Source organism: Ammospiza caudacuta, chromosome 1, assembly GCF_027887145.1.
Source record: "Ammospiza caudacuta isolate bAmmCau1 chromosome 1, bAmmCau1.pri, whole genome shotgun sequence".
NCBI classification, from domain to species: Eukaryota; Metazoa; Chordata; class Aves; order Passeriformes; family Passerellidae; genus Ammospiza; species Ammospiza caudacuta.
This window is the reverse complement of record NC_080593.1, coordinates 155,406,361-155,433,729: the sequence shown is the minus strand read 5'-3', so window position 1 is coordinate 155,433,729 and position 27,369 is coordinate 155,406,361. Positions and strand designations below refer to the sequence as shown.

At 56.5% G+C, this 27,369-nt stretch overlaps 2 protein-coding genes across 3 annotated transcripts in view; one reads left to right on the top strand and one right to left on the bottom strand.

Moving 5' to 3' along the window:
• The window catches only part of BOP1 (BOP1 ribosomal biogenesis factor), an 87,319-nt gene that overhangs the window by 42,755 nt on the left and 17,195 nt on the right, over positions 1-27,369 (top strand). Inside the window, exons 4-6 of the mRNA XM_058812039.1 lie at positions 23,494-23,648; positions 26,210-26,327; positions 26,915-27,016. Coding sequence (XP_058668022.1) covers positions 23,494-23,648; positions 26,210-26,327; positions 26,915-27,016 — 375 coding nt within the window. The remainder of the gene's footprint in view (positions 1-23,493; positions 23,649-26,209; positions 26,328-26,914; positions 27,017-27,369) is intronic.
• On the bottom strand, positions 5,859-19,601 carry SCX (scleraxis bHLH transcription factor). 2 transcript variants are annotated; one of them, XM_058812059.1, is made up of 2 exons: positions 19,020-19,601; positions 5,859-6,134 (listed from the first exon to the last, which is right to left on the bottom strand). In XM_058812059.1, exons 1-2 carry the CDS (start codon positions 19,599-19,601, stop codon positions 6,093-6,095), a joined length of 624 nt encoding a protein of 207 aa, XP_058668042.1. In that variant the 3' UTR covers positions 5,859-6,092. The 2 variants fall into 2 exon arrangements, with proteins under 2 accessions (XP_058668042.1, XP_058668033.1); XM_058812050.1 differs by lacking the exon at positions 5,859-6,134 and adding an exon at positions 18,438-18,548.

Here is a 27,369-nt window from a genome sequence, read left to right as displayed (position 1 = left end):
CATATCCCGTTTCCCCATATCCCATTTCCCCACATCCTCATATCCCATTCCCCATATCCCATTTCCCATTCCCCATCCTTCCCCGGCCTCTCCATTCCCGTTTCCCCCCCCCCAATTTCTCCCGGCCAAATCCTCTCAGCGGAGGCCCGGAGAATCCGGGGGAGGCGCAGGAAAAAGCCGGGAACGATCCCAATTCCCCGAAAATCAATCCGGGAGCCAGCGGAGCGGGATTAGGGCTCGCCGGGGGCCCGGGCGGGAACAGAGCCGGCATTGTAACCCGAGCTCATCCAGGGAGAGCCGGGAAAGCGGCAGAGGGAGCCTGACCCCGGCATCCCGCGGGAGCCGGCAACGAGGAGCGAGTGAAGAATTCCAGAGGCGGATTTGGCTTCCTGCTCCCGCCGCAGACGGACACGGGGGAGGCGGCGCGGGGCCGGCGCTTCCCAGCGCACCTGGAGCGGCTCGGGAAGCGCCGCGGAGCGGGCAGGGGGGCCAGCCGCCGGGGGAAGCAAAAAACACCGCCAAAGAGCCAGCGGGGAAAGAAAGCGGGACGGAAAATAGCGCGGAGTGCTCGCTGTGACCCCCCCTCACCCCCACCCCGGGGGGGTTTTTTGGGATGGGGTTTTTTTCGGGATGGGGTTTTTTTTGGGATGTGATTCCCAGCTGGCAGGCACGGGGCGAGGAGGGGGGAGAGCGCTGGCTGGCAGGGAATAAATCAGGGATCACAGGAGGGGTCACATGTGGTTCCCGGCAGGAATTGCAGGTGCGGGCCGGGAATGGCCGGGAGCAGCTGCTGATGGATCAGGTGGGAGCCTGGCAGCTCATTCCAGGGGCCGGGAATGGCCCGCGATTGGGAACTGTGGGGGCTGGGAGCCACCGCGAGTGATGGGGGCTGGGAGTTCACTGGGAATGGTCAGGGATTGGGAATAGGGCTGGGATTCACTGGGAATGGCCAGGGATTGGGAATGGGGGCTGAGAGTTACTGGGAATGGTCAGGGATTGGGAATGAGAGCTGGGAGTCACTGGGAATGGCCAGGGATTGGGAATGAGAGCTGGGAGTCACTGGGAATGGTCAGGGATTGGGAATGAGAGCTGGGAGTCACTGGGAATAGGGACCGGGGTTTAATGGGAATGGGGGCTGAGAGTTACTGGGAATGGCCAGGGATTGGGAATGGGGGCTGGGAGTCACTGGGAATGGCCAGGAACTGGGAATGGGAGCTGGGAGTCACTGGGAATGGGAGCTGGGAGTCACTGGGAATGGGGGCTGGGAGTTACTGGGACTGGGGGCTGGGAGTTACTGGGAATGGTGAGGAATTAGAATGAGAGCTGGGGTTCACTGGGACTGGGGGCTGGGGTTCACTGGGAATGGCCAGGAATCGGGAAGGGGGGCTGGGAGTCACTGGGAATGGCCGGAGATTGGGAATGGGAGCTGGGGTTCACTGGGAATGGTCAGGAATTGGGAATGGGGCTGGGATTCACTGGGAATAGGGACCGGGGTTTAATGGGAATGGGGGCTGAGAGTTACTGGGAATGGCCAGGAATTGGGAATGAGAGCTGGGGTTCACTGGGAATGGCCAGGAACTGGGAATGGGAGCTGGGAGTCACTGGGAATGGTGAGGAATTGGGAATCAGAGCTGGGTTTCACTGGGGATAGGGATGGGATTTAATGGGAGTGGGAGCTGGGATTCACTGGGAATAGGGATGGGATTTAATGGGAATGGGGGCTGAGAGTTACTGGGAATGGCCAGGAATTGGGAATGAGAGCTGGGGTTCACTGGGAATGGCCAGGAACTGGGAAGGGGGGCTGGGAGTCACTGGGAATGGCCGGAGATTGGGAATGGGGACTGGGGTTCACTGGGAATAGGGACTGGGATTTACTGGAAACGGGGACTGGGAGTCACTGGGAACGGTCAGGAATTAGGAGTGGGGGCTGGGATTTGTTGGGAATGGGGCCTGGAAGTGCTCCGGGTGCGCCAGGGACTCCTGCAAGCTTTGGGATGGACGGGATTTGGGGATTGTCCCATTCCATGGGCAGTGAGGGCTCCATTGTCCTGGGATGCTCCAGCCTGGCCTGGGGTAATTCTGGGGGTGTCCGTGGAATCCTGGAATGGTTTGGGATGGACGGGATTTAGGGATGGGCAGGGATGCCTCTGCTGTCCTGGGATGCTCCAGCCTGGCCTGGGGACAATTCCAGGGGTGTCCAGGGAATCCTGGAATGGTTTTGGTTGGAAGGGATTTTAGGGATTGTCCCATTCCATGGGCAGGGACAGCTCCCACTATCCCGGAATGCTCCAGGGCTGGAGCAGCCCCAGATTCTCTGGGAATTCCATCCCAAAATCCCAATATTCCATTGGAATCCGGTATTCCGTTTCCCATCCCTCCAGCCTGCATCCCAAACCCCTCTGCAGCTTTCCTGGAATATGGAAGGGATTTTTGGGAATTCCCAGCTGGAATTCCGGGCTGGGATCCCCATTCCCAGCTGGAATTCCCGGCTGAGATCCCCATTCCCAGCTGGAATTCCGGGCTGGGATCCCCATTCCCAGCTGGAATTCCGGGCTGGGATCCCCATTCCCAGCTGGAATTCCCGGCTGAGATCTCAATTCCCAGCTGGAATTCCGGGCTGGGATCCCCATTCCCAGCTGGAATTCCGGGCTGGGATCCCCATTCCCAGCTGGAATTCCGGGCTGGGATCCCCATTCCCAGCTGGAATTCCGGGCTGGAATCGCCATTCCCAGCTGGAATTCCGGGCTGGGATCCCCATTCCCAGCTGGAATTCCGGGCTGGGATCCCCATTCCCAGCTGGAATTCCCGGCTGAGATCTCAATTCCCAGCTGGAATTCCGGGCTGGGATCCCCATTCCCAGCTGGAATTCCGGGCTGGGATCCCCATTCCCAGCTGGAATTCCGGGCTGGAATCGCCATTCCCAGCTGGAATTCCCATCCCTGTGGATGCGGGATGGGGACACGTCCAGGATGAAATCCCCATCCGCAGGGATTTTCCAGCCCCAGGAATTCCTGGATTTGGGGGGGCCGGTGACATTCCCGAGGCTCATTCCCGCTGGATCTGCCCCGGGAGCTGGCAATGAGGCAGAATCCTCTCCCAGGAGCCTCCAGGCTGGCCAGAATTCCCAGTCCGGATCTTCCTTTCCCAGTCTGGGTCTCCCGGGCCCGCAGGGAAATCGGGAGCAGCTCCGGGCGCGGGGATGGCCGCGGATCCCAAAATCCCTGCGCGGCTGCTGCTGCTGCTGCTGCTGCTGCTGCTGCTGCTGCTGCTGCTGCTGCTGCTGCTGCTGCTGCTGCTGCTGCTGCTGCTGCTGCTGCTGCGGAGCCGCGGCGGGCCCGGGGCCCGGATTCCTGCATTCCTGAGCTCCGGGAGCCGCGGCTGGCAGCGGGAACAGCGGCTCCGGCCCGGGGCCAATCCCGCGGGAGCCAAGGCCGCGACGTGCGGATCCGGGAGCCTGCGCTGATTTCATGGAGCAAAAATGTCCCGGAAAATCCCGGGCCAGGCCCCGGCCGGCGGGGGCAGGGACGGAGCCGGGAATGAGCCGGGAATGGGATGGGAATGAGCCGGGAATGGGATGGGAAGGGAACCAGGAGCTGGGAAAAGGGAACCAGGAGCCCCTCGGGATCTGTGGGATCAGGGAATGCTGCAATTCCCGTGGAATTCCCACCTGGATCCGGAGCCTTTTCCCCACTCCAGCTGAGCCTGGGGCTGGGAAAGGCTGGAACAGCATTGAGGTGGGATTTTTGGGAATATTGCCCTGGAAAGGGCTGGAATTCTGGGCTGGGATCCCCATTCCCAGCTGGAATTCCGGGCTGGGATCCCCATTCCCAGCTGGAATTCCGGGCTGGGATCCCCATTCCCAGCTGGAATTCCGGGCTGGGATCCCCATTCCCAGCTGGAATTCCCATCCCTGTGGATGCAGGATGGGGACACGGCTGGCAGTGGATTTGGGAGGCTCCAGGGGCTTTTCCAGGCTCTGCAATTCCCTGATTTCCTTCCCATGGACCCGACAACCTTTTCCTGGGAATCCTCTTCGCTCTCCAGCCCTCCCCACATTCCCAGCCCCCCTCGGTGCCGGTGCCTTTGGATAATTCATGGGAATCACTCGGGATCAGGGAATCCCATGGGAATCCTGGTCCTGGGGCTTATCCTGGATCTCTGCTGGATTTGAGTCTTGGGCCAGTTCTAATTCCTATCCCAGATCCCATCCCAGTTCTGATCCTGATCCCATCCCAATTCTGTTCCCAATCCCATCCCAGTTCTGTTTCTGTTCCCAATCCCACCCCAGTTCTGTTCCCGATCCCATCCCAGTTCTGATCCCGATCCCACCCCAGTTCTGATCCCGATCCCACCCCAGTTCTGATCCCGATCCCATCCCAGTTCTGATCCCGATCCCATCCCAGTTCTCTTCCCATTCCCATCCCAGTTCTGATCCCGGTCCCATCCCAGTTCTGATCCCGGTCCCAGATCCCATCCCAGTTTTCCTCCCCCTCCTGGTGCCCCACATTCCAGGCCTCTCCCTCATCCTGCCCTTTCCTTGCCCTTGGCACACCCTGGATTTGGGAACACCCCGGATTTGGGAACACCCCGTTGTCCTGGGATCCCTCGGGGGGAGCTTTGGGAAGTGCTGGGGTTCATTTCCTCAGGATTTCCCTGATTCCTGGTTTTTACCTGCTCCTTCTGGCGCTGGGAATGTCGGTGGTGGCTGGGAATAACCTGTGGGAAAAGGGGAAAAAGGGAGAAGGAAAAAGGAGAAAAGGGAAGGGAAGAGGAAAAGGAGAAGGGAAAATGAAAAGGAAAAAAAGGGAAAAGAGAAAGGAAGGAATTCCCTCAAGGATCATGACCCAGATTCCTGATTAATGAAACGAAATCCAGATTTAATTAATTCCCACATCAACAACATGAAATTCCAGCATGTGATTGATAATTCCCAAACAATGCAGCCCCTGCACCCCGCGCTCAGGGATCCGTTCCTGGATCCGTTCCTGGATCAGTTCCAGGATCGAGTGGGAAGCAGATCCAGGAGAGCCAAGTGCTCCGTGAGCCTCCGTGGATCCCAGGGCAGGGATTCCCGGGGATTCCCGAGCAGATCCGGGAGGTCCAAGTGTTCTGTGAGCGGGGATCCTGGGACAGGGATTCCCAAGGATTTCCAGAGCGGATCTGGGAGATCCAAGTGTTCCAGGAGCAAGAATCCCAGGGCAGGATTCCCAGGAATTCCCAGAGCAGCTCCAGGAGATCCAAATGTTCCGCAGGCAGGAATCCCGGGGCAGGGATTCCCAGGAATTCCCAGGGATTTCCAGAGCAGATCCGGGAGATCCGAGTGTTCCGCAGGCAGGAATCCCGGGGCAGGGGTTCCCAGGAATTCCCAAGGATTCCCAAGTGGATCCGAGTGATCCAAATGTTTTGTGATCTGAAATCCCAGGACAGGAATTCCTGAGGATTCCCAGAGTGGATCCCAGAGATCCAAGTGTTCCGTGATCCACAATCCCAGGGCAGGAATTCCCAAGGATTTTCAGAGGAGATGCGAGTGTTCCGTGATCCGGAATCCCAGGGCAGGAATTCCCTGAGGATTCCCAGAGTGGATCCCAGTGTTCCATGACCCAGAATCCCGGGGCAAGAATTCCCAAGGATTCCCAGACTGGATTCAAGAGATCCAAGTGTTCCATGATCCTGAATCCCGGGGCAGGAATTCCCGAGGATTCCCAGAGTTCCGAGTGTTCTGTAATCGGGAATCCCGGGGCAGGAATTCCCAAGTGTTCCATGATCCTGAATCTTGGGGCAGGAATTCCCAAGGATTTCCAAGTGTTCCATGACCCGGAATCCCGGGGCAGGAATTCCCAGGAATTCCCAGAGCGGATCCAAGTGTTCCATGACCCGGAATCCCGGGGCAGGAATTCCCGAGGATTCCCGGAGCGGCTCCGCATTCCCGGGATCTCCCGGAATTCCGGCACCTCCTCTGTGTCCCGTGGGATCCTCTGGAATGTCGGTGCCGCTCTTCCCGCGGGATCCGGCAGGAAAACGTCCCTGGATCCGGGAATCCTCCAGCGTGGCTTCCCCTGCTCCGGCTGCGATTCCCGGCTGGGATTCCCGGCCTAGCTCCGGAGCTGTCCCGTCTTCCTGTCCCGGTCTTTGCTCTGCGGGAGGGAAAGGAGACGGGATCAAACCTGGAATTGGGAATTCTGCTGGGATCCTCCCGGGATCCCTTCCCGCGGAATCCACCCGGGATCCCCTTCCCAGCGGAATTCCCCTCGCAGGAATCCTCTGGGATCCTTTTCCAGGGAATCCTCCCGGGATTCCTTCCCAGAGAACCCTTCTGGGATCCTGTTCCGGGGAATCCTCCTGGAATCCCTTCCTGGGAATCCTCCTGCGATCCCAGGGAATCTTCCCAGGATTCCCCAGAGCTGTCCCTGATCCCTGCTCTGTTCCCAATGTAGCCCCCAGTACAGCCCCCAGTATAACCAGTACAGCCCCAGTGTAACCAGTACAACCCCCAGTATAACCAGTATAATCCAGTATAACCAGTACAACCCCAGTATAACCAGTACAACCCCCAGTATAACCAGTATAATCCAGTGTAACCAGTATAACCAGTACAACCCCAGTATAACCAGTACAGCCCCAGCGTAACCAGTACAACCCCCAGTATAACCAGTATAACCCCAGTATAACCAGTATAATTCCAGTATAACCAGTACAACTCCCAGTATAACCAGTATAATCCAGTATAACCAGTACAGCCCCCAGTGTAACCAGTACAACCCCAGTATAACCAGTATAGCCCCCAGTGTAACCAGTATAATTCCAGTATAACCAGTATAGCCCCCAGTGTAACCAGTATAATTCCAGTATAACCAGTACAACCCCAGTGTAACCAGTACAACCCCCAGTGTAACCAGTATAACCAGTACAACCCCAGTATAACCAGTACAGCCCCCAGTGTAACCAGTACAACCCCAGTATAACCAGTATAGCCCCCAGTGTAACCAGTATAATTCCAGTATAACCAGTATAGCCCCCAGTGTAACCAGTATAATTCCAGTATAACCAGTACAGCCCCAGTGTAACCAGTACAACCCCCAGTGTAACCAGTATAACCAGTACAACCCCAGTATAACCAGTATAGCCCCCAGTATAACCAGTATAGCCCCCAGTGTAACCAGTACAACCCCAGTGTAACCAGTATAATCCAGTATAACCAGTACAGCCCCAGTGTAACCAGTACAGCCCCCAGTGTAACCAGTACAGCCCCCAGTATAACCAGTACAGCCCCCAGTATAACCAGTATAGCCCCCAGTATAACCAGTATAATCCAGTATAACCAGTACAACCCCAGTATAACCAGTACAACCCCAGTGTAACCAGTACAACCCCAGTATAACCAGTACAACCCCAGTATAACCAGTACAGCCCCCAGTATAACCAGTATAATCCAGTATAACCAGTATAATCCAGTATAACCAGTATAGCCCCCAGTATAACCAGTACAACCCCAGTGTAACCAGTACAACCCCAGTATAACCAGTACAACCCCAGTGCCACCATCTCAGCCACCTGTCACCAGCAGTGCCGCGCTGCCGCTCCCAGTGTAACTCCAGTATCACTCCAGTACCGCTCCCAGTATAACCAGTATCCCCCAGTCCTCCTGGGCATTCCCAGGTTTTTGGGATCCGGTTCCCGTTCCCTGCCCCATCCCAAACCTTTCCCATTTTCCAGGATCCAATTCCCTTTTCCCATCCCTGGTTTTTGGGATCCAGTTCCCACTCCCTGCCCCATCCCAGACCTTTCCCTTTTCCCCATTCCCAGTTTTTGGGATCCAGTTCCCATTTCCCATCCCCATCCCAGCTTCTGCCTTTTCCCCATCCCCATTTTTTGGGATCCAATTCCCATTTTCCATCCCCATCTCATCCTCTTCCTTTTCCCCATTCCCATTTTCCAGGATCCAATTCCCTTTTTCCATCCCTGGTTTTTGGGATCCAATTCCCACTCCCTGCCCCGTCCCAGACCTTTCCCTTTTCCCCATCCCCAGTTTTTGGGATCCAGTTCCCTGCCCCATCCCCAACTTTTCCCCGTTTTCCAGGATCCAGTTCCCATTTCCCATCCCTGTTTTTTGGGATCCCATTCCCGTTTCCCATCCCCATCTCAGACTCCCCCATTTTCCATTCCCAGTTTTTGGGATCCAATTCCCATTCCCTGCCCTATTCCAAACCTTTCCCCTTTTCCCCATTCCCATTTTTTGGGATCCTATTGCCTGCCTCCTCCCAAACTTTCCCCATTTTCCATCCCAGTTTTTTGGGATCCAGTTCCCACTCCCTGCCCCATCCCATCCTGTCCTTTTTCTCTGTCCCACTTTTTGGGATCCAATTCCCATTTTCTATCCCATTTTTTGGGATCCAATTCCCGTTTTCCATCCCCATCCCATCCTCTCCCTTTTCCCTATCCCAGTTTTCAGGATCCAATTCCCATTTTCCATCCCTGTTTTAGGGATCCAATTCCCATTTTCCATCCCCAATTTTTGGGCTCCAATTCCTGTTCTCCATCCCCATCCCATCCTCCCCGCCGTTTCCCATCCCCATTTTTCGGGATCCCATTCCCATTTCCCATCCACATCCCAATCTTTTCCCCTTTTCCTTATCCCATTTTTCGGGATCCCATTCCTGTTTCCCATCCCTGTTTTTCGGGATCCCATTCCCGTTTTCCATTCCTGTTTTTCAGGATCCCATTCCTGTTTCCCATCCCCATTTTTCGGGATCCCATTCCTGTTTCCCATCCCCGTTTTTTGGGATCCCATTCCCGTTTTCCATCCCCGTTTTTGTGGATCCCATTCCCGTTTTCCATCCCCGTTTTTGTGGATCCCATTCCCGTTTTCCATCCCCGTTTTTGTGGATCCCATTCCTGTTTCCCATCCCCGTTTTTTGGGATCCCATTCCCGTTTCCCATCCCCGTTTTCCGGGATCCCATTCCCGTTTTCCATCCCTGTTTTTCGGGATGCCATTCCCGTTTCCCATCCCCGTTTTTGGGGATGCCATTCCCGTTTTCCCTGCCCATGCCCACCCCACCCGCTCCCCGCCGTTGTCCCTGCCCGCCCCGCACGTGCGGCCCCGTCCGTCCGTCTGTCCGTCCGTCCGTCCGTCCGTGCGTGCCTTTGCTGCCGCGGCGGCTGGGGAGGGGAGGGCAGACGGCAGAGGGGGGATTGATTGCGCTCCGATTTCCCAGATGTTCAATCCCCGGGAGCTCGGGGCCGTCTGGAGCGGAAACGGGGATCGGGAAAATCCCAAAGTGCCGCAGCCGCAGCGCTTTTGCCTCCCTCCCTCCCTCCCTCCCTCCCTCCCTGCCTCCCTCCCTGCCTGCGGCAGCAATTCGGGATTCGGGAAAGGGGGAAAAGCGGGAACGGCCCCGCGGTGGGTCGGGAATCCCGCGGAATTCCTGCTCCTTGTGCCTGAATCTGGGGGTTTTTCCCGTGGAAAACCTGGACTTGGGTGCAGCCCTGAAGGGGGAAAAGTGGGAACGGCCCCGGGGTGGTTCGGGAATCCCGCGGAATTCCTGCTCCCTGTGCCCGATTCTGGGGCTTTTCCATGGAAAACCTGAACCTGGACGGGGGTGATCCCGCCCTGAAGGGGGGAAAAGCGGGAACGGCCCCAAGGTGGTTTGGGAATCCCGTGGAATTCCTGCTCCTGGTGCCTGAATCTGGGATTTTTCCATGGAAAACCTGGATTTAGGTGATCTCATCCTGGGGAAAGCGGGAATGGCTCGGGGAAGCTCCCGGCTCTGGGATAGTTTGGGAATCCCGTGGAATTTCTGCTCCCTGTGCCTAAATTTGGGACTTTTCCAATGAAAACCTGGATTTGGGTGATCCTGCCCTAGGGAAAAGTGGGAATGGCTCAGGGAAACTCCTGGGTCCAGGATGGTTCGGGAATCTCATGAAATTCCTGCTCCTTGTACCTAAAGCCAGGAGTTTTCCTTGGAAATCCTTTCCTTGGGAAGCTGTGCTGGGGTTTTCCCTGGGATTCCTGGCATTTCCCCTCTCCCGGCATTTCCCAAATCCTCCCTGGATCCCAGTTTTCCCCTGCATCCCTATTGCCCGCTGGATCCTGAGATTCCAGAGGGGAATTCCTTGATCCCAAATCCCCTCTGGATCCTGAATTCCGTCTGGATGCCAATCCCCTCTGGATCCCAATATCCCGGATCCCAATATCCCGGATCCCAATATCCCAGATCCCAATATCTTAGATCCCAATATCCCGGATCCCAATATCTTAAATCCCAATATCTTGGATCCCAATATCCCGGATCCCAATATCCCAGATCCCAATATCCCGGATCCCAATATCCCGGATCCCAATATCCCGGATCCCAATATCCCAGATCCCAATATCCCAGATCCCAATATCTTGGATCCCAATATCCCGGATCCCAATATCCTGGATCCCAATATCTTGGATCCCAATATCCCGGATCCCAAATCCCCCCCTGGATCCCGAGGAGATTCCAGAGTGGAATTCCTTTACCCCAAATCCCCTCCGGGTCCCAACTCCCCTCAGGATCCTGAGGAGATTCCAGAGGGAAGTTGCTGGATCCCAAATCCTCTCCGGATCCCAAATCCCCTCTCCCATCCCCTGTGCTTCCCCACGGAAGGGGCCGGGATCCCGAGGATCCCAAAGATCCCAAGGATCCGGAGCATCTTTCCCATTTTCCCACCTCAGTCACCCCCTGCTCCCAGAAAAGCCTCTCTGGATCCCAGGTCTCTGCTGGCTCCCGGAATTCCAGCCTGGAATTCCCTTGGCACCGTTGGAATCCGGGAATCCCTTTTGTTTTTGGGTTTTTTGGTTTTTTTTTTTTTTTATTTTACCAAATCCCATTTTTCCAGTCCTGGAGCTCTCCCAGCCTGAGAATTCCTGGCTCGGATTGGGAATTTTTTTGGGGATCTGAGCAGATCCCAGTGTGGAAAATCCCGGGAAAGCTCGGCCTTCCCGCGGGGATGCGGGGCCGGAGCTTGGGAACACCGGGGCCTCTGTCCCCACCTGCGGGAAAATTCCAAGGAATTCCTGCCACAACCCCCGCCAGGATTATCCCGGATTATCCCGGATTATCCCGGATTGATTATCCCAGATTTTCCTTCCTAACCCTCGGGTTCCGGCTGGGAAACCGCCCTGGATTTCTGCCGAGTTTTCCCAGGATTTGGGCCCGGCCCACCCAAAAATCCCTGGGATGTTCCCGGGTCCCAAGTTCCCATCCTGATTTCCCCGCTCCCTTTCCCTCCCGCTTTTCCTGGGAATGGCGATCGGATCCCTTGGAGCCACAGTTTTGGGATTTCTTGGGCAGGAGGAGGATTTCAGGGTGGGGGTTTTTTTGGGATTCTGGGGACAAGAAAAGGATTTTTAGGGAGGGTTTTTTTGGGAATTTTAGGGATTTTTGGGACGGGGACAGGATTTTTAGGGTGTTTTTCTTTTAGGATCTGTGTGGGGCAGGCAGGCAGGAGAGGATTTTTGGGACGGGAAGAGGATTTTAGGAATCTTTGGGATGGGGAAAGGATTTGAGGGAGGGTTTTTTGAGGGACAGGGGAAGGATTTTAGGGAGAAGAATTTCGGGACTCTTGGAATGGGAACAGGATTTTAGGGAGATGTTTTATTTTGGGGACAGAAGGAGGATTTTAGGGATTTTTGGGACGGGAAGAGGATTTTAGGGTGAATTTTCCGGGCAGGATGGATTTTAGGGAGCCGATCCCACACTTTGGGAAGTCTCCTGCTCCCACCTGCAGTCCTGGAATGCCCGGGATTGGGAATGGCCCCAAATCCCACCCCATTCCCGTGGGATCAGGTGCTCCCATCCAGGGAAAAGCCGAGTTTGGGGCGGGAATGGGAGCCCTGGGATGATCCCGAAGGGATTTGGGTGGGAATGGAAATTCTGGGATGATCCCAGAGGGATTTGGGGTAGGAATGGGAGCCCTGGGATGATCCCAAAGGGATTTGGAGCGGGAATGGAAATTCTGGGATGATCCCGAAGGGATTTACAGTGGGAATGGGAGCCCTGGGATGATCCCAGAGGGATTTGGGGTGGGAATGGGAGCCCTGGGATGATCCCAGAGGGATTTGGGGTGGGAATGGAAATTCTGGGATGATCCCAGAGGGATTTGGGGCGGGAATGGGAGCCCTGGGATGATCCCAGAGGGATTTGGGGTGGGAATGGGAGCTCTGGGATGATCCCAGAGGGATTTGGGGTGGGAATGGGAGCTCTGGGATGATCCCAGAGGGATTTGGGGTGGGAATGGAAATTCTGGGATGATCCCAAAGGGATTTGGGGTGGGAATGGGAGCCCTGGGATGCTCCCAAGCCCCGGAGCCGTTCCCATCCCGGCATTCCCGGCATTCCCGAGGGTCTGGATCTCATTTCCTCGGCCTTGTCCGACACCCCGGGGATCCAAGGGTGGGATGGGATTCCCCTCACACCCCATAAACCCCAAATCCACGGGAATGCATCCCAAAAAAACCCGGCACGGATCGGGAGCGGCGGCTCCGGCTCCGATTCCAGCCCCAAATCCAGTTCTGATCCCAGCCCCAATTCTGATTCTGATTCCAGCCCCGATTCCAGCCCCAAATCCAGCTCTGATTCCAGCCCCAATTCCAGTTCCAAATCCAGTTCTAATTCCAGTACTGGTTCCAACCCTGATTCCAGCCCAAATTCCAGTTCTGATTCCAGTTCTAATTCCAGCCAGCCCCAATTCCAGCCCCAAATCCAGCCCTGATTCCAGCCCCAATTCCAGTTCCAAATCCAGTTCTAATTCCAGTTCTAATTCCAGCCAGCCCCAATTCCAGCCCCAATTCCAGTTCTGATTCCAGTTCTGATTCCAATTCTAGTTCCAGCCCCAATCCCAGCCCTGATTCCAGCCCCAATTCCAGCCCTAATTCCAGCCGATTCCTGTTTTAATCCCAGTTCTAATTCCAGCCCCAATTCCAGCCTCAATTCCAGTTCTAATTCCTGCCCTAATTCCAGTTATAATTCCAGTTCTGATTCCAGTTCTGATTCCAGCCCCAATTCCAGTTCTGATTCCAGCCCCAATTCCAATTCTGATTCCAGTTCTAATTCCAATTCTGATTCCAGCCCCAGTTCCAGTTCTGATTCCAGCCCCAATTGCAGGCGCGATGGGATTTTATAGGAATTTATGGAAAAGGAGGGATGGGAATTATTTGGGTGGGTGGCAAACTGACACTGTGAATTTGTAGGAATTTTTAAATTAAGGGTGAGGATTTATTGGGATTGATCCAAAATCAACGATGCAGGTTATAGGGATCGATGAAAAATTGGTGAGGGGAATTACTGGGATTGATGGAAAATTAAGGGTGGGAATTCGTATGGAATTGATCCAGACCGACGATGGGATTTTATAGGAATTGATCCGAAATTAGGGATGGGAATTTATAGGAATTGATCCAGAACTCGGGGTGGGAATTATCGGGATTGATGGAAAATTGAGGATGGGGATTTGTAGGAATCGATCCAAACTGGTGATGGGATTTTATAGGAATGTGTCCGGAATTGAGGATGGGGATTGGTAGGAATTGATCCAAACTGGTGATGGGATTTTATAGGAATTAATCCAGAATTGAGGATGGGGATTGGTAGGCATCGATCCAAACTGGTGATGGGATTTTATAGGAATGTGTCCAGAATTGAGGATGGGGATTGGTAGGCATCGATCCAAACTGGTGATGGGATTTTATAGGAATGTGTCCAGAATTGAGGATGGGGATTGGTAGGCATCGATCCAAACTGGTGATGGGATTTTATAGGAATTAGTCCGGAATTGAGGATGGGGATTGGTAGGCATCGATCCAAACTGGTGATGGGATTTCATAGGAATTAATCCAGAATTGAGGATGGGGATTTGTAGGAATTGATCCAAACTGGTGATGGGATTTCATAGGAATTAGTCCGGAATTGAGGATGGGGATTTGTAGGAATCGATCCAAACTGGTGATGGGATTTCATAGGAATGTGTCCGGAATTGAGGATGGGGATTGGTAGGCATCGATCCAAACTGGTGATGGGATTTCATAGGAATGTGTCCGGAATTGAGGATGGGGATTGGTAGGAATGGATCCCTGGGCGTGTCCTGGGAGCATCCCAGGGTAGGGGAAGGAGCCCCTGCCCATGGAGGGCTCCAGGCCTGGAGAAACCCCTGGGAATGCTGGAATGGGGTCGGGTTCAGGGTCCCTTCCTGGCTGGAGCATTCCCAGATTCCTGAGCCTTGGCAAGGAGCCAGAGTGAGCTGGGAGCCCATTCCTGGCTGGAGTGAGTGTGGATCCCATTCCCAGGGGTTCCCAGCAGCCTGGGCAGGGTCATCCCCAAGATCTGAGCTTTCCCCAAATTCCCCATTTTCCCTTTTTCCCAAATTCTCTTTTTCCCAAATTCTCTTTTTCCCAAATTCCCATTTTCCCAAAGTCCCCTTTTCACAAATTCCCTTTTTCCCAAATTCCCCTTTTCCCACATTTCCTTTTCCCCACATTCCCCTTTTCCCAATTTCACTTTTTCTCCATTTCCATTTTTCCCAAATACCCTTTTCCTTACATTCCCTTTTCCCCCAAATTCATCTTTTCCCAAATTCCCCTTTCCCCAAATTCCTCTTTTCCTAAATTTCCCTTTTCCCAAATTTCCTTTTTCCCATATTCCCTTTTTCCCACATTTCCTTTTCCCCACATTCCTCTTTTCCCAATTTCCCTTTTACCCAATTTCCTCTCTTCCTAAATTCCCATTTTCCCCAAATTCTCCTTTTCCCACATTCTCTTTTTCCCAAATTCCCTTTTCCTAAATCACCTTTTTCCAAAATTCCATTTTTTCCAAATTCCATTTTTTCCCACATTCCCTTTTTCCCAGATTCCATTTTCCCAAATCCCCTTTTCCCAAATTCTCTTTTCCCAATTTCCCTTTTCCCCAAATCCCCTTTTCCCTAAATTCTCCTTTTCCCTAAATTCCCCTTTCCCCAAATTCCACTTTTCCCAAATTCCCTTTTACCCAAATTCCTCTTTTCCCAAATTCCTGTTTTCCCAAATTCCCTTTTACCCAAATTCCCCTTTTCCCTAAATTCCCTTTTACCCAAATTCCCCTTTTCCCTAAATTCCCCTTTTCCCAAAAGAGCTGCCAGGCTTCGGGAATGGTTTGGGTGGAAAACTCCAGAGTTTGGTGATCCCCAAATCCAGGGAATTGGGAGAGGAGAGGGAATCCCAAAATCCAGGGAATCCCAAAATCCAGGGAATCGGGAGAGGAGAGGGAATCCCAAAATCTGGGAATTGGGAGAGGAGAGGGAATCCCAAAATCTGGGAAATCCCAAAATCTGGGGGCACTGGGATTGGGAACTGGGAGTGCCGGCACTCAGGGACTGGGATCCCCGTTACAGAGTTACTGGGAATACTGGGATCCCCGTTACGGAGTTACTGGGAGCACTGGGAATCCCATTACGGAGTTACTGGGAATACTGGGAGCCCCGTTACGGAGTTACTGGGAGTACTGGGATCCCTTTCATGGAGTTACTGGGAACACTGGGAGCCCCAGTATGGAGTTACTGGGAACACTGGGAATCCCATTACGGAGTTACTGGGAACACTGGGAATCCCAGTATGGAGTTACTGGGAGTACTGGGATCCCCGTTACAGAGTTACTGGGAATACTGGGAACCCCAGTATAGTGTTACTGGGAACACTGGGATCCCCAGTATGGAGTTACTGGGAGCACTGGGATCCCTTTCATGGAGTTACTGGGAACACTGGGAACCCCAATATGGTGTTACTGGGAACACTGGGATCCCTTTCATGGAGTTACTGGGAACACTGGGAGCCCCAATATGGAGTTACTGGGAGTACTGGGAACCCCAGTATGGAGTTACTGGGAGCACTGGGAGCCAATCCCAAATCCCAAATCCCAGTTCCTTTTCCTGTGGCTCCAGAGAGGCTTTTTCGTGGATTTTCCATGGATTTTTTTGTGGATTTTCCATGGATTTCCCATTAATTTTTCCTGTATTTTCCATGGATTTTCCGTGGATTTTTTATGGATTTTCCATGGATTTTCCGTGGATTTTCCCATTGATTTTAGAGCTGCCTCCGGCAGCCTCTGCTGTGCCTGCAGCTCCAAGCAGGAGCTCCTCGGCATTCCCGCTTTTCCCAGGAGTGGGAAAACACTGGGATAAACCCAGGAATCGCTGGGATAAACTGGGAATCGCTGGGAAAAACTGGGAATCGCTGGGATAAAGCTGGGAATCGCTGGGATAAACCTGGGAATCGCTGGGAAAAACTGGGAATCGCTGGGATAAACCTGGGAATCGCTGGGAAAAACTGGGAATCACTGGGATAAAGCTGGGAATCGCTGGGATAAACTGGGAATCACTGGGATAAACTGGGAATCGCTGGGATAAACTGGGAATCACTGGGATAGACTGCAAATCCCTGGGATTACCTGGGAATCACTGGGATAAACTGGGAATCGCTGGGATAAACTGGGAATCGCCATTTTTTTGGGAAGCCCCACATGGGATCTCGTTGTTCCCAGTGTAGATCCCAAATTCCCAGTCCCCATTCCCTGAATCCCCATGGGATTCATTATTCCCAAATTCCCAGGACAGAATTCCCTGAATCCCCACGGGATTCACTCCCGAATTCCCAATCCCCATTCCCCACATCCCCACGGGATTCACTCCCGAATTCCCGGGACACAATTCCCCGAATCCCGCTGCTCCTCAGAGTGGAACAAACAGAATTTTCACCCGGACAAACCCGGGAATCGCCACTTTTTCCATGAAACCCCGCGCGGGAGCTCGGCATTCCCATCCCAAATCCCAAATCCTGGTCCCCATCCCCTTCATCCCCTCGGCATTCCCGCATCCCGGGACTCAGTTCCCCGAGGGATTCATCCCGGAATTCCCGGGATACCATTCCCTGCCTCCTGCTGCCCCTCGGAGTGAAAAAACACCGGGATAAACCCGGGAATCTCCGGTTTTTCGGGAAGCTGGGAGCCCCCGTTCCCTTTTATCCCTGCGGGATTCATTCCCGAATCCCCATCCCCATCCCCGTCACCCCCACAACGTTCCCGAATCCTGGGACACAATTCCCCACATCCCTGTGGGATTCATTCCTGAATCCCAGGCCACCTTTCCCTCAATCCCCAGACCCCATTCCCAGTATCCCGGCCCCCATTCCCAGTATCCCTGTCCCCATTCCCAGTATCCCAGTCCCCATTCCCAGTATCCCAGTCCCCATTCCCAGTATCCCTGTCCCCATTCCCAGTATCCCGGTCCCCATTTCCAGTATCCCGGCCCCTATTCCCAGTATCCCAGTCCCCATTCCCAGTATCCTGGCCCCCATTCCCAGTATCCCAGTCCCCATTCCCAGTATCCCGGCCCCCATTCCCAGTATCCCTGTCCCCATTCCCAATATCCCGGCCCCCATTCCCAGTATCCCTGTCCCCATTCCCAGTATCCCAGTCCCCATTCCCAGTATCCCGGCCCCCATTCCCAGTATCCCTGTCCCCATTCCCAGTATCCCAGTCCCCATTCCCAGTATCCCGGTCCCCATTCCCAGTATCCCGGCCCCCATTCCCAGTATCCCAGTCCCTGCATCCCAAACCCTCCGGGACTGGCGAGCTTCCTCTGGTTGCTGAGGCAGAGGGCGCAGATCTGCCAGGGCTGAACATCCCAGGATTCCCAAATCCTGCTCCCCAATCCCAAATCCTGCTCCCCTTTCCCTCTATCTCCGTGGCATTCCCGGTATCCTGCTCCGCATTCCCAGTGTTCCCGCTGTGCCGGTCCCCGTTCCCTCTGTCTGTCCCAAACTCAACCATTTTGCGCCGGTTGCTGAGGCAGAAGGTGCCGATCTGCCGGGCCTGGGCACCCCGGGAGCCCCAAATCCCCCAATATTCCCGGTATTCCCGGTATCCCCATCACCACCGCTCACCATTTTCAGCTGGTTGCTGAGGCAGAAGGTGCAGACCTGCCGGGGCTGGGCACCCCGGGAGCCCCAAATCCCCCAATATTCCCGGTATCCCCGGTATCCCCATCATCACCACCGCTCACCATTTTGCGCCGGTTGCTGAGGCAGAAGGTGCAGACCTGCCGGGGCTGGGCACCCCGGGAGCCCCAAATCCCAAATCCTGGTACTCTTCTTTCTCCCCAGTATTCCCACTATCCCGAGCCCCGTTATTCCCGTTATCCCCATCACCACCGCTCACCATTTCGCGCCGGTTGCTGGGGCAGAAGTTGCCGATCTGCCGGGCCTGGGCACTCCGCGATTCCCAAATTCCCCATTCCCAAATCCCGGTGGCATTCCCGCTGTCCCGGACCCCAGTGTCCCCATTATCCCCATCACCACCGCTCACCATTTCGCGCCGGTTGCTGAGGCAGAAGGTGCCGATCTGCCGGGGCTGGGAATCCCGGGATCACCATTCCCGCTATCCCGGACCCCATTCCCGCTATCCCGGACCCCATTCCCGCTATCCCGGATCCCGGTATCCCCGTTATTCGCGTTATTCTCGGTATTCCCGGCATCGCCGCTCACCATTTCGCGCCGGTTGCTGAGGCAGAAGGTGCCGATCTGCCGGGGCTGGGCACCCCGGGAGCCCCATTCCCGCTATCCCGGACCCCAGTATCCCCGTTATTCGCATTATTCTCGGTATTCCCGGCATCACCGCTCACTATTTTGCGCTGGTTGCTGAGGCAGAAGGTGCCGATCTGCCGGGGCTGAGCACCCCGGGATCCCCATTCCCGCTATCCCGGGATCCTCATTCCCGCCATCCCGGACCCCATTCCCGCTATCCCGGACCCCGGTATCCCCATTATTCCCGTTATTCCCGGTATCCCCATCATCGCCGCTCACCATTTTGCGCTGGTTGCTGAGGCAGAAGGTGCCGATCTGCCGGGGCTGAGCACCCTGGGATCCCCATTCCCGCTATCCCGGGATCCCCATTCCCGCTATCCCGGACCCCGGTATCCCCGTTATTCGCGTTATTCCCGTTATTCCCGGTATTCCCATCATCGCCGCTCACCATTTTGCGCTGGTTGCTGAGGCAGAAGGTGCAGATCTGCCGCGGCTGCCCGCTCTCGCTCTCCCGCCCGGGCGGGGACGCGCTCCCTCCGCTGCAGAACGCCGCTGCCGCCGCCGCCGCCGCTGCCGCCGCCGCTCCCGGCCCCGCCGCCGCCGCCGCCGCCGCCGCCGCCGCCCCGTGGCACGGCTGCCCTCCGCCGCCCGCGTCGCCGAGCAGCAGCACGTTGCCCAGGTGCGAGATGTAGCTGGAGGCGAGGCGCAGCGTCTCGATCTTGGAGAGCTTCCTGTCGGCCGGCTCGGTGGGGATCAGCGTGCGCAGCGCCGTGAACGCCGTGTTCACCGAGTTGGTGCGGTCCCGCTCGCGGGCGTTCGCCGTGTGCCGCTGCCGCGGCTCCCGCGCCAGCCGCCCGCGGCTCTTGCCGGGCCGCCGCTTGCCGCCCCGCGCGCCGAACGCGTCGCCCTCCACGTGGAAGGGCTTCTCCTCCGAGCCCGAGCTCTCGCTGTTCTCCTCGTCCTCGGACAGCGCGCTGATCTCGGGGTACAGGAAGCGCCCCGGCGCCGAGCGCAGCATGGCGAAGGACATGGCTGGAAAAGCCGCTGGGGAACCGGCAGCGACGCTCAGCTCCGGCCGCTCATGGCTCTCGCCGATCCGCTCTGAGGGCTTTGATCCCGCTCCTCTCCCGGGTTTTGGGGCTTTTCTCCCGCTTTTACCCCGCTTTTATCCTGCTTTTTAGGGGTTTTATCGCGCCGCTACTCCGGGTTTTACCCCGGTGGCCGCGGGGTTTGATGGCGGGTTTATCCCGGGTTTGCGGGTTTTTATCCCGGTTTGTTTTTTGGGGAGGTGGGGGGGGGGGCGGGTTTATCCCGGTTTATCCCCGGTTTATCCCCGGTTTATCCCCGGTTTTGGGGCTCGCCGCCGCCGCCGCTCCCGGCGCACGTGCGCATCCTCCGGGAGCCGCGGGCTGGAACCGCGGGGTTTTTATAGCGGCGGGAATGGGCGGCCCGGCCCCTCCTCCGGGCCCGGCTTCCTTGGAAAAGGAGCCCTCGGAAAGGGGAGCCCCAGGCCCGGCCTACCTGAGCTCACCCTGCGCGCCGCCTTTAACCCCTTCGCGCTTAACCCCTTCGCCGCTCCTCTCCCGCTTCTCCTTTCGCCCCCAAGCCGTTCTCCCCGTTAATTCCCTCATCCCAAAGTTCACCGGAGTTCCCCAGGAGGGGCTGCTCTGGGATCCCTCTGGAATTCCGCACCCCACCCGGGATTCGCTGCCCCTTTCCCGATTTTCCCCATAAATTCCCAATCCTAAAGTTCACCGGAGTTCGCCAGGAGGGGCTCTGGGATCCCTCTGGAATTCTGCACCCCACCCGGGATTCGCTGCCCCTTTCCCGGTTTTCCCCATAAATTCCCAATCCCAAAGTTGACCGGAGTTCCCGGGGGCTCTGGGATCCCTCTGGAATTCCGTCTCGACCCGGGATTCGCTGCCCCTTTCCCGGTTTTCCCCATAAATTCCCTTGTCCCAGTCCCGAAATTCACCGGAGTTCCCGGGGAGGGGCTCTGGGATCCCTCTGGAATTCCGCACCCCACCCGGGATTCGCTGCCCCTTTCCCGGTTTTCCCCATAAATTCCCTTGTCCCAGTCCCGGAGTTCCCGGGGGCAGCTCTGGGATCCCTCTGGAATTTCCCCCCACCCGGGATTCGCCACATTCCCGAGGAATTCGCCGCTCCTTTCCCGGTTTTCCCCATAAATTCCCTTGTCCCAGTCCCGGAGTTCACCGGAGTTCCCGGGGAGGACTCTGGGGATCCCTCTGGAATTCCGGGATCGCCCGGAGCCGAGGGAATTCGCTGCCCACGACATTCCCGGTGTCCCGGTGATCTCATCCCGAGACCCCTGAGGATTCCCGGGGGGTTTTCCCTGCCGGCGCTGTACCCCCATCCCTGTAACCCCCTCCTTCCCATTCCCGCTGGGAATTGGGATTTGCCCCGGTCCCTTCCCGTTCCCGCTGCTCCCGGGAATTGGGAATTAACCCTTGAGGAGCCGCCGCTGGGATCCGCTGGAATTCCCTGCCCGGGGCGAGCCGGGAGGGAATTGGAGCGCGGAAATTCCAGGGGTGTCAGGTGCCATTCCCTGTCCCGTTCCCCATATCCCAGGGATGGAGCAGCCAGCCCCGGGTTCTCTGGGAATTCCATCCCACAATCCCAGTTTTCCACGGGGAGCCGTTCCCTGGGTGCTGCATCCCAAACCCCTCTGCGGCTCTCCCAGAAAAAAAAAAAAAAAAAAAAAAAGAACAAAACCTGGAAAAGTCTCCGGGATCCCCCCGGGATTTCCCTGCAGAATTCCCGCGATCCACCTGGGAATCCCCGCAGCTCCGAGCTGCGTTATCCCACCCCCCCCCCCCCCCCCCTCAAAACCCCATGAGTCCCCGAGGAAATCCAGCATTTCCAGCTGGAAAAAAACCGCAGGAACGGCCGCGTTTTCCCGGCGTTTTTCCTCCTCCGAGCTCCCCCCGCTTTTGCAGCGGCGCCTCCCGGGAGCTCCGCGCGGGAGGTTCGTTCCCGCTGCCGGCCGGAGCGCGGCACCTTCCGTGCGCTGCCGCACTTAATCCCTGTCTCGGCAGCTTCCGAAACCCAAGCTCTGTCATCATCCCCCTGCCGGCCCTCTGGAAGCTCCCGCGGCCATCTGCTTTCGTTTATGCCGAGCCCGATCCCGGTCCCGGCCCCGGCAGCATTCCCGGGAAAGGGACGGAGCCCGCCGAGCCCGGCCCGGCTCCGGGGGCGGAGTGATCCCCGCACGGGGCAGAGCGGGGCGAAGGGATGGGATGGGGGCGAAGGGAGTCCCGAAATCCGCGGGATTGCGCCCAAAATGTGCGGGACTGCGGCCAGAACCTGCGGGACTGCGGCCAGAATCTGCGGGACTGCGGCCAGAGTCTGTGGGATCGCTGCCAAAATCCGTGGAATCGCAGCCAAAATCTGTGGAATTGCAGCCAGGGATGTGGAGACGGTCCTGGGCAGAGGATGGGGGCACAGGGAGTCCCAAAATCCGTGGAATTGCAGCCAAAATCGGTGGAAGTGCAGCCAGGGATGTGGAGATGGTCGTGGGCAGACGCTGGGGGCACAGGGAGTCCCAAAATCTGTGAGATCACAGCCAAAATCCGTGGAATTGCAGCCAAAATCAGTGGAATTGCAGCCAGGGACACAGAGATGAATAGGGGCACAGGGAGTCCCAAAATCCATGGAATTGCAGCCAAAATCAGTGGAAATGCAGCCAGAGATCTGGAGATGGTCGTGGGCAGAGGCTGGGGGCACAGGGAGTCCCAAAATCCGTGAGATCACGGCCAAAATCCGTGGAATTGCAGCCAAAATCAGTGGAAATGCAGCCAGAGATCTGGAGATGGTGCTGGGCAGAGGCTGGGGGCACAGGGAGTCCCAAAATCCGTGGAATTGCAGCCAAAATCGGTGGAATTGCAGCCAGGGATGTGGAGATGGTTGTGGGCCGAGGTTGGGGTCATGGGGAGTCCCAAAATCCATGGAATCGCAGCCAAAATCCATGGGACCACAGCCAGCAGCGGGGCACAGGGAATTCTGCCCCTTCCCACCTTTGGATCCCTTGGAATCTTTGCCCCTTTGCCTGACTCTGATCCCTTTGACCATGGATATTTTCTGGGATTTTTCCCTTTTCCCGCTGATATTTTCAGGGATGTATCACTTTTCCTGTGGGTAATTTCAGGGAATGATCCCTTTTCCCAGGGGTATTTTCAGGGAAAGATCCCTTTTCCTGCTGCCAGGAACGTGTGGCAGGAATGCCCGGGGCCATTCCAAGAAAAACTTCTTTGGGAAGCATCTCCAAGGATTCCCTGGAATCCTCTCATGCTGCTCTCCAAGTATTCCCTGGAATTCCCTCACCCCTTTCTCCAAGAATTCCATTGAATTCCCTCACTCCCTTCCTCCAAGTATTTCCCGGAATTCCCTCACCCTTTCCCCCGAGGATTCCCTGGAATTCCCTCACCCTTTTTTTCCAAGGATTCCCCGGAATTCCCTCACCCTTTTCCCCAAGGATTCCCTGGAATTCCCTCACCCTTTTCTCAAGGATTCCCTGGCATTCCCTCACATTTTTTTCCAAGGATTCCCTGGAATTCCCTCACCTTTTTTTCCAAGGATTCCCTGGAATTCCCTCACCCTTTTCCCCAAGGATTCCCCAAGGATTCCCTGGAATTCCCTCACCCTTTTCCCCAAGGATTCCCTCACTCTTTTTCCAAGGATTCCCTGGAATTCCCTCACCCTTTCCCCAAGGATTCCCCGGAATTCCCTCACCCTTTTCCTCAAGGATTCCCCGGAATTCCCTCACCTTTTTTTCCAAGGATTCCCCGGAATTCCCTCACCCTTTCCCCCAAGGATTCCCCGGAATTCCCTCACCCTTTTCCCCGAGGATTCCCTGGAATTCCCTGCCCTCCCCTCACCGTTTTCCCGGCGTTTTTTCCCTGCAGGACATCCGGAACACGGTGGGGAACATTCCCATGGAATGGTACCAGGATTTCCCGCACATCGGCTACGACCTGGACGGGAAGAAGATCTACAAACCCCTGAGGAGCAAGGACGAGCTGGACCTGTTCCTGGAGAAGATGGAAAACCCGGAATACTGGTGAGGAATTCCCGGGAAAGGGCCTGGAAAAACGTTGGGTTAACGGGAGGTGTCCCACGGGATGGGGGTGAGCCTTGAAATCCCAAAGAATTTCGGGATTCTGTGGATCTGCTCCACACGTGGGGTTTGTGTGGGCTTGGAGTTCCCAAATTTCCCGGAATTCGGGGCTCTGGAGCCTTGCTGAGGTTTTCCAGGGTGATTCTGGATATGTGGATTTGGGATTGGGCACGGAGCCTCGCTCCCTCCCATCCATCCTCAGCTGCATCCCGGGAATCCCTCTGCATCCCGGGAATCCCTCTGCTTCCTGGGGATCCCTCTGCTTCCCAGGAATCCCTCTGCTTCCCGGGAATCCCTCTGCATCCCAGGAATCCCTCTGCATCCCGGGGATCCCTCTGCATCCCAGGAATCCCTCTGCATCCCAGGAATCCCTCTGCTTCCCGGGAATCCCTCTGCTTCCTGGGGATCCCTCTGCATCCCGGGAATCCCTCTGCATCCTGGGGATCCTTCTGCTTCCCAGGAATCCCTCTGCTTCCCAGGAATCCCTCTGCATCCCGGGAATCGCTCTGCATCCCGGGAATCCCTCTGCATCCTGGGGATCCTTCTGCTTCCCAGGAATCCCTCTGCATCCCGGGAATCCCTCTGCTTCCTGGGCATCCTTCTACATCCCCGTCCTCGTCCCAAAATCTCTCTGCGTCCCAGTCCCGTATCTCAGGATCCCAGTGTCCATCCCCATGTCCCACATCCCGGAGTTCATCCCGGAATTCCGATGCCCATATCCCAGTGTCCATCCCAGTGTCCATATCCCAATGTCCATCCTGGTGTCCATCCCTGTCCCACATCCCGGTGTCCATCCTGGTGTCCATATCTCAGTGTCCATCCCTGTGTCCATCCCGGTGTCCATCTCTGTGTCCATCCCAGTGTCCGTCCCAGTGTCCCACATCCCGGAGTCCATCCCGGAATTCCGATGCCCATATCCCAGTGTCCATCCTGGTGTCCATATCCCAATGTCCATCCTGGTGTCCATCCCTATCCCACATCCCGGTGTCCATATCCCGGTGTCCATCCTGGTGTCCATATCTCAGTGTCCATCCCGGTGTCCATCCTGGTGTCCATATCTCAGTGTCCATCCCAGAATTCTGATGTCCATATCCCAGTGTCCATCCTGGTGTCCATCCCTGTCCCACATCCCGGTGTCCATATCCCAGTGTCCATCCCAGTGTCCATCCTGGTGTCCATATCTCAGTGTCCATCCCTGTGTCCATCCCAGTGTCCATCTCTGTGTCCATCCCAGTGTCCCACATCCCTGCGTCCATCCTGGAATTTCGATGCCCATATCCCAGTGTCCATCCCAGTGTCCATCCCAGTGTCCATCCCAGAATTCTGATGTCCATATCCTGGTGTCCATCCTGGTGTCCATCCCTGTCCCACATCCCAGTGTCCATCCCAGTTTCCATATCCCGGTGTCCCCCATCCTGGTGTCCATCCTGGTGTCCATCCCTGTCCCACATCCCGGTGTCCATATCCTGGTGTGCACATCCCGCTATCCTCCATGGCCGTGTCCATGCTGGTGTCCTCCATGCCAGTGTCCATATCCCAGTGTCCATCCTGCTGTCCATTCCCATGTCCATCCTGGTGTCCATATCCCTCTGTCCATCCTGGTGTCCATCCCAGTGTCCATCCTGGTGTCCATCCTGGTGTCCATATCTCAGTGTCCATTCCCATGTCCATCCTGGTGTCCATATCTCAGTGTCCATCCCTGTGTCCATCCTGGTGTCCATCCCCATGTCCCACATACCAGTGTCCATCCTGGGATTCTGATGTCCATATCCCGGTGTCCATCCCGGTGTCCATCCTGGTGTCCATCCCAGTGTCCATCTTGGGATTCTGGTGTCCATATCTCAGTGTCCATCCCTGTGTCCCACATCCTGATGTCCATGTCCTAGTGTCCATCCTGGTGTCCCCCATGGGGGTGTCCACCCCAGTGTCCATCCCAGAATTCTGATGTCCGTATCCTGGTGTCCATCCCGGTGTCCATCCTTGTCCCACATCGCAGTGTCCATACCTCGGTGTCCGTCCTGGTGTCCGTATCCCAGTGTCCATCCCCATGTGCCACACCCCTGTCCCCCATCCCAGTGTCCCTATCCCGATGTCCCCCACATCCCGGTGTCCCCCGCATGTCCATCTGTCCGTGTGTCCATCTGTCCGTGTGTCCGTGTGTCCGTCCGTGTGCAGGCGCACGGTGCAGGACCGTCAGACGGGGGCGGAGGTGTCTCTGCATCCGTGTGTCCATCCGTGTGTCCATCCATGTGTCCGTGTGTCCACCCGTGTGTCCGTCTGTCTGTCGCAGGCGCACGGTGCAGGACCGTCAGACGGGCGCGGAGCTGTGTCTGTGTCCGTGTGTGTCCGTGTGTGTCCGTCCGTGTGTCCATGTGTCCATCTGTCCGTCTGTCGCAGGCGCAGGGTGCAGGACCGTCAGACGGGCGCGGAGCTGTGTCTGTGTCCATGTGTGTCCGTGTGTGTCCGTCCGTGTGTCCATGTGTCCATCTGTCCGTCTGTCGCAGGCGCACGGTGCAGGACCGTCAGACGGGCGCGGAGCTGTGTCTGTCGGAGGAGCAGCTGGAGCTGGTGCGGCGCCTGCAGCGGGGGCACTTTGGGGACGTCAACTTCGACCCCTACGAGGTGGGGCAGCCTTCCCAGCCCCGGGAATGTGGGATCGGAGTGGGAGGGACCAGGGGCAGGATTCCCACAGGGAATGGGGCGGGATTCCTGCCCAGAATGCCCAAGGGGAGGCCCCAGGGATGGAATTCCCAAAGGGAATGTGGGTGGGGAGGCCCCAGGGATGGAATTCCCATTGGGAATGCCCAAGGGGAGGCCCCAGGGATGGAATTCCCACCAGGAATGCCGAAAGGGGAGGTCCCAAGGGCGGAATTCCCACTGGGAATGTGGGAGGTGAGGCCCCATTGATGGAATTCCCACCAGGAATGCTGAAAGGGGAGGCCCCAGGGCTGGAATTCCCATTGGGAATGCCCAAGGGGAGGCCCCATTGATGGAATTCCCACCAGGAATGCTGAAAGGGGAGGCCCCAGGGCTGGAATTCCCATTGGGAATGTGGGAGGGGAGGCCCCATTGATGGAATTCCCATTGGGAATGCCCAAGGGGAGGCCCCAGGGCTGGAATTCCCACCAGGAATGCCTGAGGGGGAGGCCCCATTGCTGGAATTCCCACTGGGAGTGCGGGCTGGGCATTGAGCGTTCCCGTTCTTCCAGCCATCCGTGGATTTCTTCACCCACGAGGTGCGGATCCACCCGGTGACCAACCGGCCCGCGGACAAACGGAGCTTCATCCCCTCCCTGGTGGAGAAGGAGAAGGTGGGAGAGAGGCCGGAATTCCGGGCGGAGATCCCGGCGGGGATCAGGAGGGTGGGAAGATCCCGGTGGGATTGGGAAGGTGGAAAAGCTCCAGTGGGATCAGGAGACCGGAAGGATCCTGGTGGGATGAGGAGGGTGGAAAAGATAAGGAGAAGGGAAAGATCCAGGTGGGACGAGGGGATTGGGAAGATCCTGGTGGGATCAGGAGGGTGGAAAAGCTGAAGAGGACGGAAAGATCCCAATGGGATGAGAAGATTGGAAAGATCCCAGTGGGATAAGGAGATTGGAAAAGCTGCAGTGTGGGAAGATCCTCATGGCATAGGGAGGTTGGAAAGGTCCTGGTGGGATCAGGA

Excerpts from the sequence above, each read along its gene's own strand:
- SCX (XM_058812050.1), bottom strand. The coding sequence starts at position 19,601 with ATGTCCTTCGCCATGCTGCGCTCGGCGCCGGGGCGCTTCCTGTACCCC. Across the intron at positions 18,549-19,019 it reads TCAGCAACCAGCGCAAAATG|CAACCGGCGCGAAATGGTGA; the intron begins GTGAGCGGCGAT and ends CTTCTGCCTCAG.